Here is a 14,473-nt window from a genome sequence, read left to right on the forward strand (position 1 = left end):
GAAGTCAGTAACACCTGTCCCCATGCTTACCTCATTCTTGGCACTACCATATTTAAGGAGTGCACTAGAGAGATGTTCTCAGCGACCACATGTGGGGAGTAGTGTGACTACAGAATACTTTTCCAAATGGTATTTTTGATGTCTATCAAAACTTGAGCTCCTGCCAAAACGTTTCCCACAGCAGGAACATAGATAAGGTTTCTCTATTATGTGGACCCTCTAATGTCTAATAAAATTGGACTGATGAATGACATTCTTTTCACAGAGGGAACATTTATAGAGTTTCTCTTCTGAGTGCACATGGTGGTGTCTAAAAAAGTTCCAGTTGTCAATGAAACTTTTCTCAGAGAGGACATTTGTAAGGTTCTTCTCCTAAGTGGATCCGTTGGTGTCTATTTAAAGTGGCCTTACGAATGAAACTCTTTTCACAGAGAGGACATTTGTAGGGTTTCTCTCCTGTGTGGACCCTCTGGTGTATATTAAAGTCAGACTTCTGAATGAAACTCTTTTCACAGAGAGGACATTTATAGGGTTTATCACCTGTGTGGACCCGCTGGTGTCTAAAAAAGTTTGAACGGTCAACAAAACTTTTCTCACACAGAGAACACTTATAGGGTTTCTCTCTCGTGTGCACCCGCTGGTGTCTATTAAAATCAGACCTGTGAAGGAAACTCTTTTCACAAATGGGACATTTATAGGGTTTCTCGCCTCTGTGTATTTTCTCGTGGTGGTGTAATCCAGAAAAGTCCCTGAAGCCTTTCCCACAGTGATCACATTTGCACGGCTTCTCACCTGTGTGGATTCTCTGATGCTTAACAAAGTCTGACCTCCACAGAAAGGATTTCTTACATGTGGGGCACTGAAAATACATCTTTCCAGTATGAGTTCTCTGGTGAAACAGAAGCTGAGAATTTCTAGAGAAGGTTTTCCCACACTCTCTGGATGTGGGGATCTTCTGGGTCCTTGGAGGTCTCAGCTGGTCCTTCAGGGGGACCTCTTGCTTCTGCTCAAGCCACAGTACAGACAGGTCATTTGTGTGAGAATCAGGCAAATGCTGGTCTAGCTGTTTTCCAGAAACTTTTTCCTGAGGAGAGTGCTGCTCCCCTCTCTCTTCTCCTTGAAGGTGTCCTGTTGCCTTAGGGAGATAATCTCCTCCAAAGCATCTTTGTTCATTCTCACCAAAGAAGCCACTCAAAGAACCTTGAGGAGGGGCCTCTCCTGAAATGTGACAAGGGGCATCTGGAGGCTCCTGGTTCCAACAGGTTTCCATGTTTAGGTTCTTTTTGCCATTCTCTGGTCTGTCTCCTAAAAGAAGAAATAAAATAGGAAATACTGCAGTAAATTTTACACTACATTTTCTCCTTCATATATCAAGTAAAAAAAAATCATAAAACATGGACTCTTTCTACCAAGAGGACATCATCAATGAGAAAGAGGGTAAAACCATTATTCATATTGAAGGCCTGGTACTACAACTGTTTGCCTGGTTTTACAAATTAAGTTTACCACTCTTGAGCTGAAGAGAAGTACCTTTTTTTAAAATTTTTTTTATTTATTTCTAATTAATTATTTTGTGTGTGTGTACCATCAAAGCAGATCTGACTGGTACCAGAGGAGAATGTACCTACTTCTCCAGCAGAGCATCGGGTGGATTCTAACTGCGTACCTCTGGGATTACGAGTGGAGGAGAATTTCTGAGAAACAAATCAGGCCCCACAGGAACTCTATTGGCCCATCCACAAATAAAAAGCATAGATTTCTTAAGAGACAGGGTGAAAAAAATATTTCAAACTGATATTTTTCTTATTAAATGACTTATCTTATTTGTTTACATATTAAAGGGAAATATAACTAAACAATTTTTGAAGAGGCACAAAACATACAGAAGAAAACCCAAACTAATCTCAATCACATCCTGAGGAAAAAATATTAATAACATTTGCTTCTTATCTCTTTTTTAAGGGTCTACACCTGTTCTTTTCTCCCCCATAACTGGAATTGTATGGAAAATAAAGTTCTTTGTCAAGCTTGAATCAACAAAAATGCCATTCTTAAGTGTTACAGACAATTTACACAGAATCAAATAATTAATCAAATGTCATCATTTGTCCTTTCATCATCAGGAAGCTTTACTGCTGTGAAGCTATGGCACAAAAATGAACAAAAAGAGTTGTTTCCAGGGACAGGAGGGAGAGAGAAATAGTCATTGTGTAAGCACTGGGTTTCTATTAATGGTGATGGGAAATGTGGCAACAGATTTTGGTGAGAGTTGCACAACAGCATTAAGGAAATGATGCCACAAAATGTGCAGATGAAAAACACTAAATTGGCAAAAGTTAAACTGTATATATTTTTGTAAGAATGACAAATTATTCAAACACAAATATATGAAACTACATTTCCTAAAATATCCCTATTTCTACTCCTAATTCATTGACTATGCAAAGATATGTGACTGTGTTGATCACAACAAATTGTGGTTAACCTTGAGAAGAATGGGAATCCCAAAGCATTTGATTGTGCTTATGCGAAACCTATACTTGGACCAGGAAGTAGTCCTCAGAACGGAGCAGGGAAACGCTGCATGGTTCAAAATCAGGAAGGAAGTGCATCAGGATTGCATCCTGTTTCTATACCTATTCAATCTATATGCAGAACAGATCATTCAGGAAGCTGGGCTTTAGGAGGAGGAAAGTAGCATCAGGATTGGAGGATAACCTATGCTATGCAGATGACACAATCTTGTGTTGAAACTGAGGAAGCCCTGAACGGCTTGCTGCAGAAGGTCCAGGACTGTAGTCTTCAATATGGAGTAAAGCTCAACATCAAGAAGACAAAGATTCTCATCACTGAGCCATTTTGCCACACCATGATGGATGGAGAAGACACTGAGGTTGTTGACAGTTACAGCTTGCTCAACTCCACAATTAGCACTCTTGGCACCAGCTGTCAGCAAACCAAGACGAATTGCATTGGGGAAATCTGTTGTCAGGGACCTTTCCATTGTAGTGAGAATCAACAAGGTCAGTCTAGAAACTAAGGCATGCCTAATCCAGTCCACGATATTCACAATTACTTGCTATACATCAGAGAGCTAGATAATAAATAAAGATGATAGAAGAAGAACTGATACCTTTGAGTTGTGGTGCTGGAGAATAGTCTTGAGCATACTACTGACCACCAAGAAAACAACTAGGTCTGTCTTGATGAGGGTGAAACCAAGTTTCTCCTTGGAGGCTAGGATTGGAGGCTGTCTCACATACTTTGGGAATGTGACCAGGAGGGACTGATCCTTGGAGAAGGACATCATTCTCGGAAGGAGGGAAGGACAGTGCAGGAGAGGAAGACCCCAAATGAGACGGACTGATGCAATAACTAGGGCAACGTGGGTAGGTGTGTTGGAGTCAGTGAGACTGGCTCAGAATAGGACAGGCTGCAGAGCTATTATACTATAAGATGCAGGTCAGTTGATAGTACTTAACAATAACAACAACCACCCCTAATGCATTTGAGTTATTCTGGTATCTTTTCTTATCCATTCACTCTGTTATATGACTAGCTGCCTCCCAGTAAAATTATTTCATTAGCTACAACAGGATCACAAAATACAGTTAGAAAACTATTTCTTTAAAGCTCTTCCAAAAAACACCTTATTGCTGTCAAATTACTTGGATCCCAGTGGACAGAAAGAACAGTCTGTCATAACAATTTCTAACCTTGGTTTTTTTCTTTTTCCATGGTTCTAAGATTTACTGTATATAAAGAGATGAATAGATGTACATATATGTGTGTGTGTTATATGACTGTATCAGCGCCAGTAGCCATAGAGTTGACTCTGATCAAGAGACATTTCAGGAGGATCAGAATAGAACAGTTACCCTATGAATTTAAACTGCTGGTTTTTAGAAAGAAGAGGACCTTATCCTGAGGTTTCTTTGTTTACTAACTTATTTTGGGAATGTTGTTAAGAGCTTGAAAGATAGAGGATAAGTGAAAAAGAACAAGACCCATAATGAGATGTAATGACACAGTGATTGCAGCAAAGGGCTTAAGGGTGTCAGTGATAATAAAGACGAACAGGACAGGATTGGTTTCAGATCTGTTGTTCATAGGATCACTATGAGCTGTATTCGACTCGATGACACCTAACAACCACCACCTCCATCCCCTCTGGATAGACCTGAGGACATATTGGTTAGCAGCCAAGATACAGGTTTGACAGCTGGGTTATTCAGAACTGTAATGTTATAGAAAGTGTCAAGAAGGTCAAAGGTGTGATATTTTACAACAGAACAAGTCCAGGGTTCTTACTCAGTATTAAAATGTATGATTAAAATGTGCAGTATTTGTTGTTACTGCTTAATGGAAATAAAATGCATTAAAAGGTGGTATCATTATTGGAAAACTCATCAACAACATGGATTCTGCAGACGAGCAAACCTTAATTTGTAAAACGTGAAGAAGACTTGAAGCCCTTTTTGCAGAAGATCAAACAGTGCAGCCTTCAATATGGACTGTATCACAGAATCATGAAAATAAAAATCTTCACCACTGAATAAATGGGCAATATCATGATATATGTTGAAAAGATTGAAGTTGTTAAGGATTTAACTTTATTTAGGTCCACAATCAATACTCATGATAAAAGCAGTCAAGAAATCAAAAGACACGTTGCTTTAGTAAAAAAAGGCACGTTTAGTGAAAAGGCACGTTGTTTTAGTAAAATGTGCTGTTAAGGACCTTACTAAAGTGCTAAGAGAAAAAGGATACCATTTTAAAGAAATCCCTGTGCATATAAAAAACTTTTCCAACAGGATGAAAAGAAAACCTACAGACCGGGAACAAACATTTGGTAATACCATCTGTTATAAGACAAGAGTCTTATAACAAAAGTTTACAGAATATTCCTGGGTCTCCACAAGAAAAAGACTGACAACCCAATTACAAAATGGGCAAAAGACATGGAAAGAATTTTCACAGAGGAAGGAAGATATCAGAATGGCAGACAATGAAGAAAGACTCCAAATCACTGGCAATAAGAGAGATGTAAATCAAAACCACAATCAGGTACCATCTCACTCCAGTAACAGTGGCAAAGTTCAAGAGGGCAGCAAGTAATAGATGTTGGAGAGGATGTGGCGAGAAAGGAACTCATATATTGTTGGTAGGATTATAAAATGGTGCAACCATTCTGGAAGGCAGTTTGGCGCTTCCTCAAAAAGCTGAAAATAGAAATTCCATATGACCCAGCTATTCCACCACTTGGAATATACCCTGAGAATATGAGAACTGAGGCAAAAACTGAGATTTGTACACCAATGTTTACAGCAGCATTAGTCACCATCAAAAGAACATGGAAACAGCCTAAATATCCAACCATAAATGAATGGACTGGGAAATTATGGTACATTCACACAATGGAATAATACTATGCAGCATGCAGGAGCAACAATTTTGTAAATTATTACCTAACTTGGGAGGGACTGGAGAGCATTATGCTGAATGAACTAAATCAGTCCCAGAAGTATACATATTATATAAAACTGTTATTATAGAATGAGTATAAGGATCCGGATGGAATAAGATAGGGCAAGGTTCAGATATCTGGTTCACAGGGTGGCTATGATCGTAGTCTACTCGACAGTACAGAACTACAATTACATTGCTTAATGAAAGTTAGAGACTAGATAAAGCACTTTTTCTACTTTTTGCTTTGTTTTATTATATATAGAATGAGATGGTTACTGTTCATTATAACTAGGATAAGAGAAGACTACTTTGGAACAGTCTTGCCAGTAAGTAGAATGATTGGAACAGTCTTTCCAGCAAGGAGAATGATGATTATTAAAATAACCTTTCTTTTAATGGAATTTTGCATGTGTTAGCATCTGTCTCAATCTATATCCATCTAAATTCTCACTGAAGAAAAGCAACCACAATTTTACAGAAAAGAATGAAGAGAGCATATCCATGTAAGCCTATTCTTCAACTGTTAAATAAAATAAATGTGCCAACAGCTCTAAAAACAGTGATAAGGAGATCTACTATCAATATTACAACTGAGCTGACCCATCCATGCTATTTATAACAAAGGAATAGAAATAAAAGTCTAACAATGTCAACCACCACACTTGCCTTAACAAGGGAAGGTCAGAAATGTCTCAGGGCCAGTGGAAGCTGACTCACCTTTGCAGTTGGGTGTGGAGATCTTCTTGCTGGCATGAAGGGGAAATTTGGCCAGCTCTTTCCTTTTCTCTGCTGAATTACCTGGATCAGGTGTGGGACTGGAAGTGCCTGGCACAGAGAGAAATCAGTTTGTAAGCCAGTGTGAGTAGGGAGGACTAAGAGTACATGTGTCTTTCAAAGGCTCCTCTCAACCAACATGAAGGGAACCATGCCTGGGCCCTGTGACAGGACACTAATCTTAGAAAGACATGGGGCCTTTCAGACTAGTACTCTCAAGATGATAGAAAATATGCTGAAAAGGAGGAAAAGCAGAGTCTGATAAGATGGACTGAAAGGTCTGTAAACCACCAGTGAGGCTGAGGCTACGGTCATGACTGAAGCCCATCCCTGTTAGGGAGAGGCAGTATGGTCTGTCAGAAACAACCATGGACTTCAAGCCGACTACACTGAGTTCCACCCTAACCCAGCACTTAGTAGGCATGGAACAGGGAGCTACTACCCTGACCTGACACTTTCATCATGTTTAATATGGGATGACATCTCTACTTCATAGGGCTGACGTGGAGATAAAGGAGTTGTTTTCAGTGCAGTCACTGGAGCTATCAAGAACTGAATGAAAGGAGTTCTTGCTATACTTCTGCAAGCTTCCCCTTATTCGAGTTTCCAACTGTGTTACTAATGATTTCCCATATTGAGAGCTTCAGCCTGAACTTGTCTATAAAAGACTATAATCATCACCTAAGAATACCTAGCCTTTCCACCTCCTCCCACTGAGCAAGCCACGCCCTCACCTCCTGAAACCATTTTCCCATAGGCTTCCAGCATGAGGTTCCAGTAGTGTTCCTTCTGAGTACAATCTAGGTGTCTCCACTGTTCCTGGAAAATATACAATGGCATGATCTTAAACACTGCTCCAAAGGAAGGGACTTGACCCTCTCAGAGGAAAAGTGAGAAGGAATGATTGTGCCAAAGGAGCGTGAACACCAGAAGATCTGAGAAATCCTAGGACAGAGATTAATGGAGGAAGAAGCCAAGAGCAAAACTATAGTCCCTAATGCAGTTTTTCTTATGCTGAGTAGAAAACATTTAGGTTTTCAATTCTTTGTGTGTGTTTTTTAGTTGTATGCTTCTAAAGATAAACTTTTCTGTTGAATGGAAAATACAGCAGTGGTATGTTTTCAATCTTTTCATGGTTTGTTCTTGTTGTTATTCTCCAACAACTTAAAGACTCCGACATTTCCAATACTCATCTACAAATTCAAAGGAGAAAACAAATGAAAAAGGAATTTTTTGCCAATGCAAATTTGCAAAGAGGGCGCAATCAACATTAAAGTTGACTATATTTAAGTCCCATCCAGAGACAAAATTGGTTTATTCAGAGAAAAAGTAACAATGTGCAACACTCATTTAGTGGATCAGTTGTCATGAATAAGGGAGCCTCACACGCTCGCTCAAAAGGAAAATTCTCTGGCGGCTTTGTGGCAAGGAATTGCATTGCCAATCCATAAGTAAGCAGTTCAAATGTAGCCAGTTATGTAGGAGAAAGATGGGTAATCTCCCATGTGATTTATTGACTTCGAAAACCCACGGGAGGGCCAGATATGAATCAGTTCCAATTAGATGGTTCATAATAACAATAAATGGAAGTTGAGGGAGCACTGGTGGCCCATTCTGTAAGGAACTGTGCTGCCAAGCCAGAGGTGGCGCCTCTCTTGGTGGTTCAAATCCACCAGTGGCTCCACAGGAGCAAGACAGAAGTTGCTTCCCATTCAATTTACCATTTCAAAACATCTGCTGGAGTGTCAACTGTAAGTCAGTTCTAACTGGACAACAAAGACTGAGTTCTGAGCTGTGTAGATCTAGAGACTCAAAAAAGGAAGTTTTACTACCTTCTGGTTCTATGACCTTTGGCAACTATTAACTTTTTCTCAGCCTTAGTCCTCACCTAAATTCTCATTAAGGGGAAAAAATGGTGGTGCGGGTGGTGGTGGTGGTAAGGGAAATTGGAAGAATCTGTTCTGAAAAACAATGTATTTGAATTTTAAAAATAAATTAGTATAAAAAATAAATAAATTTGCACATTCATGTTTATCGCGGCTTTGTTCGCAACAGCAAAGAGCTGGAAACAATCCAAGGGCCCATCAACAAACGAATGGATAGAGAAACTCTGATATAGTCACATAATGAAATACTATGCAGCATTGAAAAACAAGAACCTCATGAAATATTATGCAAAATGGACCATGCTGGAGGACATTATGCTGAGTGAAATATCTCAATCACTAAAGGACAAATATTGCATAGGGCCACTGTTGTAAAACAGGACTGACATCGGGGTTGAGGGAAGACAGAAAGTAGGGGAGGAATGATGTATATTGCATTGAAACAGATGCGGGAAAGAACTGTTTAAAAGGGATATATGCATAGGTATTCTTGTCATTACAGAAGTCCAGAGTGAAAGCTGCATAGTGGAGTGGACTTGAGGGGAGGGAATGCATAAAAATGAATTTTTCTTTTTCTTCTCAAGGAGAAGAGTGAATTGGGAGGGTGGGGGTGGGTAGGGAGAAAAGTGCAACAATGAATGACTGGAAACCCTATGTCTCTGTAAACTTTCATTAAAATTAATAAAATTTAAAAAAAAGAAAAAATAAAGAAAGAATGGAGGAAAAATCAGGTTTCAGGTCCCTCATGCTGCATCATGTGCTTTATGAAACATTGTTCTTTTTAATTCAAAGTATTCATGAAGTTATTACTGTTTTTATCTATAAGGTCCATTATATATCATAACAATTCTGTGAATTGGAGGGAGGGAGTTGAACAAGTAAAGGCCAAAAAATTTTCTTTCTAAGCCTCCTGGGACAATTATAAACTCACATTCAAGCTGACTGAATCACAGGCACAAAACACCTAACTTCCAGGTACACAGTAATCAACCAGAGAGAAAGTGAGAAAATAGTTAAAGAAGGAAGGAAAATACATCATATGTGCAACAAAGAGAAAACAGGACATGATTTCATTGTATGTAACAAACCCCTAGAAAATGCACACTAATCTATTATAACAAAAATCAGATAAGTAGTTTCTCAGATTGAGAAGGGGAAGAGTTCAGAAAGGCAAGGGAGGGACTCTAAGTGCACATACTTATCACAGTGAGAGCAAAAACCAGGGATGACTTTAAGGAATAGAAACTCATTCTCTCCTATTTAGGAAGCTAGAAGTCCAAATTCAGGGCACTAGCTTCACAAGGTTTTCCTCTTTCTGTCAGCTCTGGGGAAAAGTCCTTGTCCCTTTTAACATATGTGGGCCCGGCATTCTTTGGTGATGTACCTGTGACTTGGCCACTCTTTGTCCTAGGCCTTTAAGGTTCTAAGCACAGGATCCAGATCTCAAGTAAAGTGCCCACTCCTGGCTTTTTGTTCTTCGTGTTCAAGGACTCTCTCTCTTGCTTCCTTCTTCTTTTATCTCTCACATGAGTGTTGTAGCAATGAGACAAAATATGCCTCATCACAGGTCTCTTCCACCTTTGTTCAGGGTCTAGATTCCTCGATTCTAAATGGCAGTTAGAAAAACATTCTAACTTGAGAAGACATGAGAGAAATACTAAAACTCAAGTTCCTCTTCTTGTGTATTGCTCCTGTTATCCTAGCAAGGATACTTCTGAGATTTTCCTCATTTCGGTACTTCTAACTACTAGTGAAGGCTCAAAAGGATTCTGAGGCAAGAAAAGCAGAGAAATTTTGCTCACTTGAGATGACACTTGAAGAAGTGAGCCTCCAGAGTCCTGGTCGCTGATGAGCCTTTCCTCAGGTCGGGCAAGAAGCTGGGGAGCAGCCATTACTAAAATGAGAAACAAGGTTTTAAGAATCTAGATGGGGATTAGGGAAATGGGAAGGGACTAGTGTGAGAAACAATGTATTCGAATTTTGTAAATAAACTAGTGTAAGTTTTTAAAAATCTAGATGTCCTCCTCAGTCATTCCACAGAGGGTATTGATTAAAAAACAAAAACAAAAAAAAAAAACCAAAGAGAAAAAAAATTTGCAAACCAGAAATGATACTTCCATCCACAATTTCAAGATCTGTACTCACATCACTAACAAAGTTCAAATCCCTCTAACATCCCATTGAGCCTCACTCAAATATTCTCTCCCTTGCTTGCTCAAGTCCAAAATCCAGATGATTTAATGCAGATATAAAGTGGTTAAAAATGCAGACACTGAATCTCCTAATCAGGATCACTTGTTCCCAAACTTTCCAGGGATACCCTAATCTGAACATACTTTCAACAAAGCCAGCCAGGAATCTAATTTTCTCCAAGAGGTCCCCAATACCACCATGAATAAGACTGGCCCTCACCTAATTCCAGCTCAGTGTCAGGTTCCTCTTTGATGACATGGCTCAGTTGTTTCTCATGCTTTGAGGCTGAATTCTGAAGTCCCAGCTCCTGAGGCACCACTTTAAGAGGGGACTTTGCCTCCAACACTTGGCACCTTGCAGATTCCAGGTTCTCAGGTGATCTTTCCTGTCCCAGAACCTGGCTGCTGATCTAAAGAACATATATTACTAGTTACTGAAGGATGCTGACTCATGAAGTGAATCTTTTTTTTTACAACAGATTACAAGGCAGTCTTTAGGAACAGGTACTAAGTAAAAGGTAATCACCTTCATTTTCTCATTCTGCAAGTATTTCCTTTCCTGGATGGATCAATGAATGAAAATACCACATGAGAGGCCAACTGCTGACACTAAACCAGGTTTTCAAGGCCTTCAAGACAGCCTTCTAATGTGGGGTTTCAAGTGGACAGTCTACACTAATTAAAACTTAAACAAATGCAAACATTCTAATGTTAAATTAGAATGCAACTGGAAATTATATCTTCAACTCTTAATAGCTAACATGTCAACTACTGCTAACAAAGGAAAATAAAACAAAGCAGCTATGGAAGGGTTCATTCCAACTCACAGCAACACCACTAGCAGAGTTGCTCTTCAGGTTTTTCTTAAAATTAATATTCATGATAGGTGGATGACTGCCAGATCCAGCTCAGAGTGCCAGGGTACTTTGAAAAGGGGAGTGAAATAGTGACTGAAAAGAAGTACAGCAGCCATGGCTATGCGCTACTCCATGGCTGTGGGCCTCAACAAGGGCCACAAAGTAACCAAGAACGTGAGCAAGCTGAGGCATAGCTGCATGGGGGGCACCTCACCAAGCACACCAAGTTCATGTGGGACATGATCCCATAGGTGTGTGTGGCTTCATGCCCCACAAGCATCATGCTATGGAGCTGCTCAAGCTCTCCAAGGACAAGCGGACCCTCAAGTTCATAAAAAAAGGGTGGCGAGGTTGTGGAGAGACTGGAACCCTTATTCACTGTTGGTGGGAGTGTAAAATGGTGCAACCACTGTGGAAAGCATTGTGGCGCTTTCTCAAAAAGTTGCAAATAAAGATACCATTTGACCCAGCAATTCCACTACTGGGAATATACCCTAAAGAGACCATAAATGACATCCAAGTAGATATATGTATACCCATGTTTATTGCGGCTTTGTTTACAATAGCAAGGAGTTGGAAACAACCTAAATGCCCATCAACAAACGAATGGGTAGAGAAGCTGTGGTATATTCGCACAATGGAATACTATGCTGCATTGAAAAACAAGGAACTCATGCAGTATTATTCAAAATGGGTGACCCTGGAGGACATTATGCTGAGTGAGGTATCTCAGTCACAAAGGGACAAATGCTATATGGTGCCACTGTTGTAGAATGAGGCTGGCATTGGGGTGGGGGAAAGACTGAGAAAAACTGGATGAAATATGTTTACGGCATTGAAGTCTATGGGGGAGAGAATAGTCTAAAAGTATTATATTTTAGGGCATTATTTTTATCGTAGGAGTATGCAATGAGGGTTGCAGAGTGGATTATATTTGGGGGTAGGGGGTGGGGTTTGGGGAGGTGCGGGGGGGATTGTGTACCAATGAGGGAGTTTTTCTTTTGCTTTTCAAGGAGAGGAGCAAACGGGGGCAGAGGGGTTTGTGCGGGGAGAGGGGTGCAACAATGAATGAATGGAATTCCAAAATCTCTGTAGATGTTCATTGAAATGAAAAATAAACAACCTAAATTTAAAAAAAAAGGGTGGTGACACACATCAATGCCAAGAGAAAGCAGGGAACTACTCAGCAATGTCCTGGCCACCATGAGGAAAGCGGCTGCCAAGAAGGACTGAGTGAGCCCCACAGTTCCCTAAAGCCTTCATCCATCTGACGTAATAAAATACATAGGAAAAAAAAGAAGGGGGTCAGGGGACTCAAGTCCTCAAGAAGGAGAAGGGTACAGATTGCCTTTAGCCTTTTTTATTTATTATTAGCCTTTTCAAGGAGCAAGACAAGCAACTTTTGTTTTTTAGTTCCTAAGCAAGCACTGTAGTTCCACACACTTATTTGTCACTCCACTATATCCAGGAGCAAGCACTGCAGTTTCAGGAACTTGTTTATCACCCTACCATATCCAAGCACACTGCGTGTCAAGATAATTGCTCGGTCACATTAGCAGTTCCTCAGTTTGCTGAGTTTCTGCTTATCATGTATAAATGGTCTGTCATCTTCACATGATTATGGTACCAGTCTAAATCTCAGCATCTAAGTCTCTCCCTGGTGCTTTCCAACAAATGACAAGGTCATTAGTCTAACAATGTCACTTGCTGGTTTTAAACCATAAACCTTAAGGTTAGTAGTCAAGTACAAACAATTCGGACCACTAAGAGACCTGAGAGGCACACAGAGCGCTCGCTATATGCGGTATAAGGACACCCCACAGGACCTTACATCCAATACCCTCTACTTACCCACTGCCACAGTTTCTGGGGTTCACCCTTCAAACTCTCCACTAGAGTCACAGCCTCCTCTCCACTCTTGGGACGCTGTGCACGCACCCACGTCTGGATCTCCCCCGGCAGGATGGTCAGGAACTGCTCCAACATGAGGAGCTCCAGGATCTGCTCTTTGCTGTGAATCTCCGGCTGCAGCCACTGGAAACAGAGCTTCCGAAGTTGCCTCAGGGTCTCTTGGGGCCCAGACAGCACCTGGTATTGAAAGTGTCGGAAAAGCTGCCGGGCAGCTTCAGGGCTGGAGAGTTCCCTTTCAGGGGCAGCATCTGGTCCAGAAAATGTGCAGTCCTCTGCTTTTGCCCGTGGTGGAACCTGGTCCAGAGTCTGTCCCAGTTCCGAAGGCATCATCAGGTTTGTCTAGTCCTTTCACATCAGCAAAGTCCTTCAAGATGGAACAATTCTCTGGGGAAAATCAGGTCTTCAAATAGCCTCTTGTGGACACTGTGGAAAGAAAGAGATTTAGTGAGATACAGAGAACAACAAGATTTCAGAAACAAATTCACAGGTCCTGCTGAGAAGCCTTGCAGTCAATCAAACATGGATCTCTGAAACTAAGTACTGACAAAAAGAAAAAACAGCACTGAGATGATTCTAACTCACGTAGACCTTACGTTTCTCGGAGTGGTGTTATGCTCCTCAGTGCTGTCCAGGACTGATTACTAGAGGAAATCATTGGGTCTTTCTCTCAAGACACTAGTGGATACATCTGACTTTCCACCTCCAAGTCAACAGCAGAGGATTTTAACTGTTGACTACACCGAGGTGCTCAGAGGATGTATTCTTCTATTTGAAAACAATGTAAGCATGTGGTCACAGAGGAAACTACTGAAACCATATATAAACTGCCAATCTCACCCATTCACTTGATAACATTCTTGCTCGGTCTTTAAATATCCACACAAAGAATGTCATCCACCTCATAAAGCTTTTTCACTATGGATTTCCAGATAAGTACATCTTCTGAAGCTAACCCTTTTGTATCTACATCTGTCCATTTGGAGACTGAAAAGTAAATCTCGACAAATACACTTATGCCCTACAAGTAGTAAATCACCAGGATGCTTCTGGAATAAAGATGAGGTTGAAGAGAACAAAACATTTCTTTCCAAAAGGTGCAATGAAATTCCCAGTGGCCTCTTTTTGGGCAATGTTGGAAAAAGGATGATAAGCTTGTCACAGTTTTAACCTTGAGCTTAAAGTATATTTGAAACAAACACTGGCTACCTAAAATGACACTTATTGCCTTGAACTAAGTCGCCAATATTTTATAGATGATACTATAAAAATTTCCAAGGCTATAAGCAAAATACAGACAAGAAAAACAAAATATTAAAATTATATACCTTTTAATGCAAAGGATAATTTTTATTCTAAGGGTAATCACCTGGAAATTTTAACACAC

General features: G+C 40.3%; 1 protein-coding gene across 1 annotated transcript; it reads right to left on the reverse strand.

The window, feature by feature from the left end:
* Positions 1-343: 343 nt before the first annotated feature.
* LOC102864554 (zinc finger protein 18-like) lies at positions 344-13,416 on the reverse strand. The gene is made up of 6 exons (XM_006899190.1): positions 13,030-13,416; positions 10,542-10,731; positions 9,932-10,023; positions 6,978-7,062; positions 6,187-6,294; positions 344-1,305 (listed from the first exon to the last, which is right to left on the reverse strand). Exons 1-6 carry the CDS (start codon positions 13,414-13,416, stop codon positions 344-346), a joined length of 1,824 nt encoding a protein of 607 aa, XP_006899252.1.
* Between the last annotated feature and the right edge of the window lie 1,057 nt (positions 13,417-14,473).

The sequence above is a fragment of the Elephantulus edwardii genome, unplaced genomic scaffold, assembly GCF_000299155.1.
Source record: "Elephantulus edwardii isolate Elephantulus edwardi_28Jun2011 unplaced genomic scaffold, EleEdw1.0 scaffold00246, whole genome shotgun sequence".
Classification (NCBI taxonomy): Eukaryota; Metazoa; Chordata; class Mammalia; order Macroscelidea; family Macroscelididae; genus Elephantulus; species Elephantulus edwardii.

Coding starts and splice junctions, on each gene's coding strand:
- LOC102864554 (XM_006899190.1), bottom strand. CDS start 13,416: ATGCCTTCGGAACTGGGACAGACTCTGGACCAGGTTCCACCACGGGCA. Junction 6,295..6,977: donor TGGGAAAATGGTTTCAGGAG/GTGAGGGCGTGG, acceptor TCTCTGTGCCAG/GCACTTCCAGTCCCACACCT. Junction 1,306..6,186: donor CTCCACACCCAACTGCAAAG/GTGAGTCAGCTT, acceptor TTCTTCTTTTAG/GAGACAGACCAGAGAATGGC.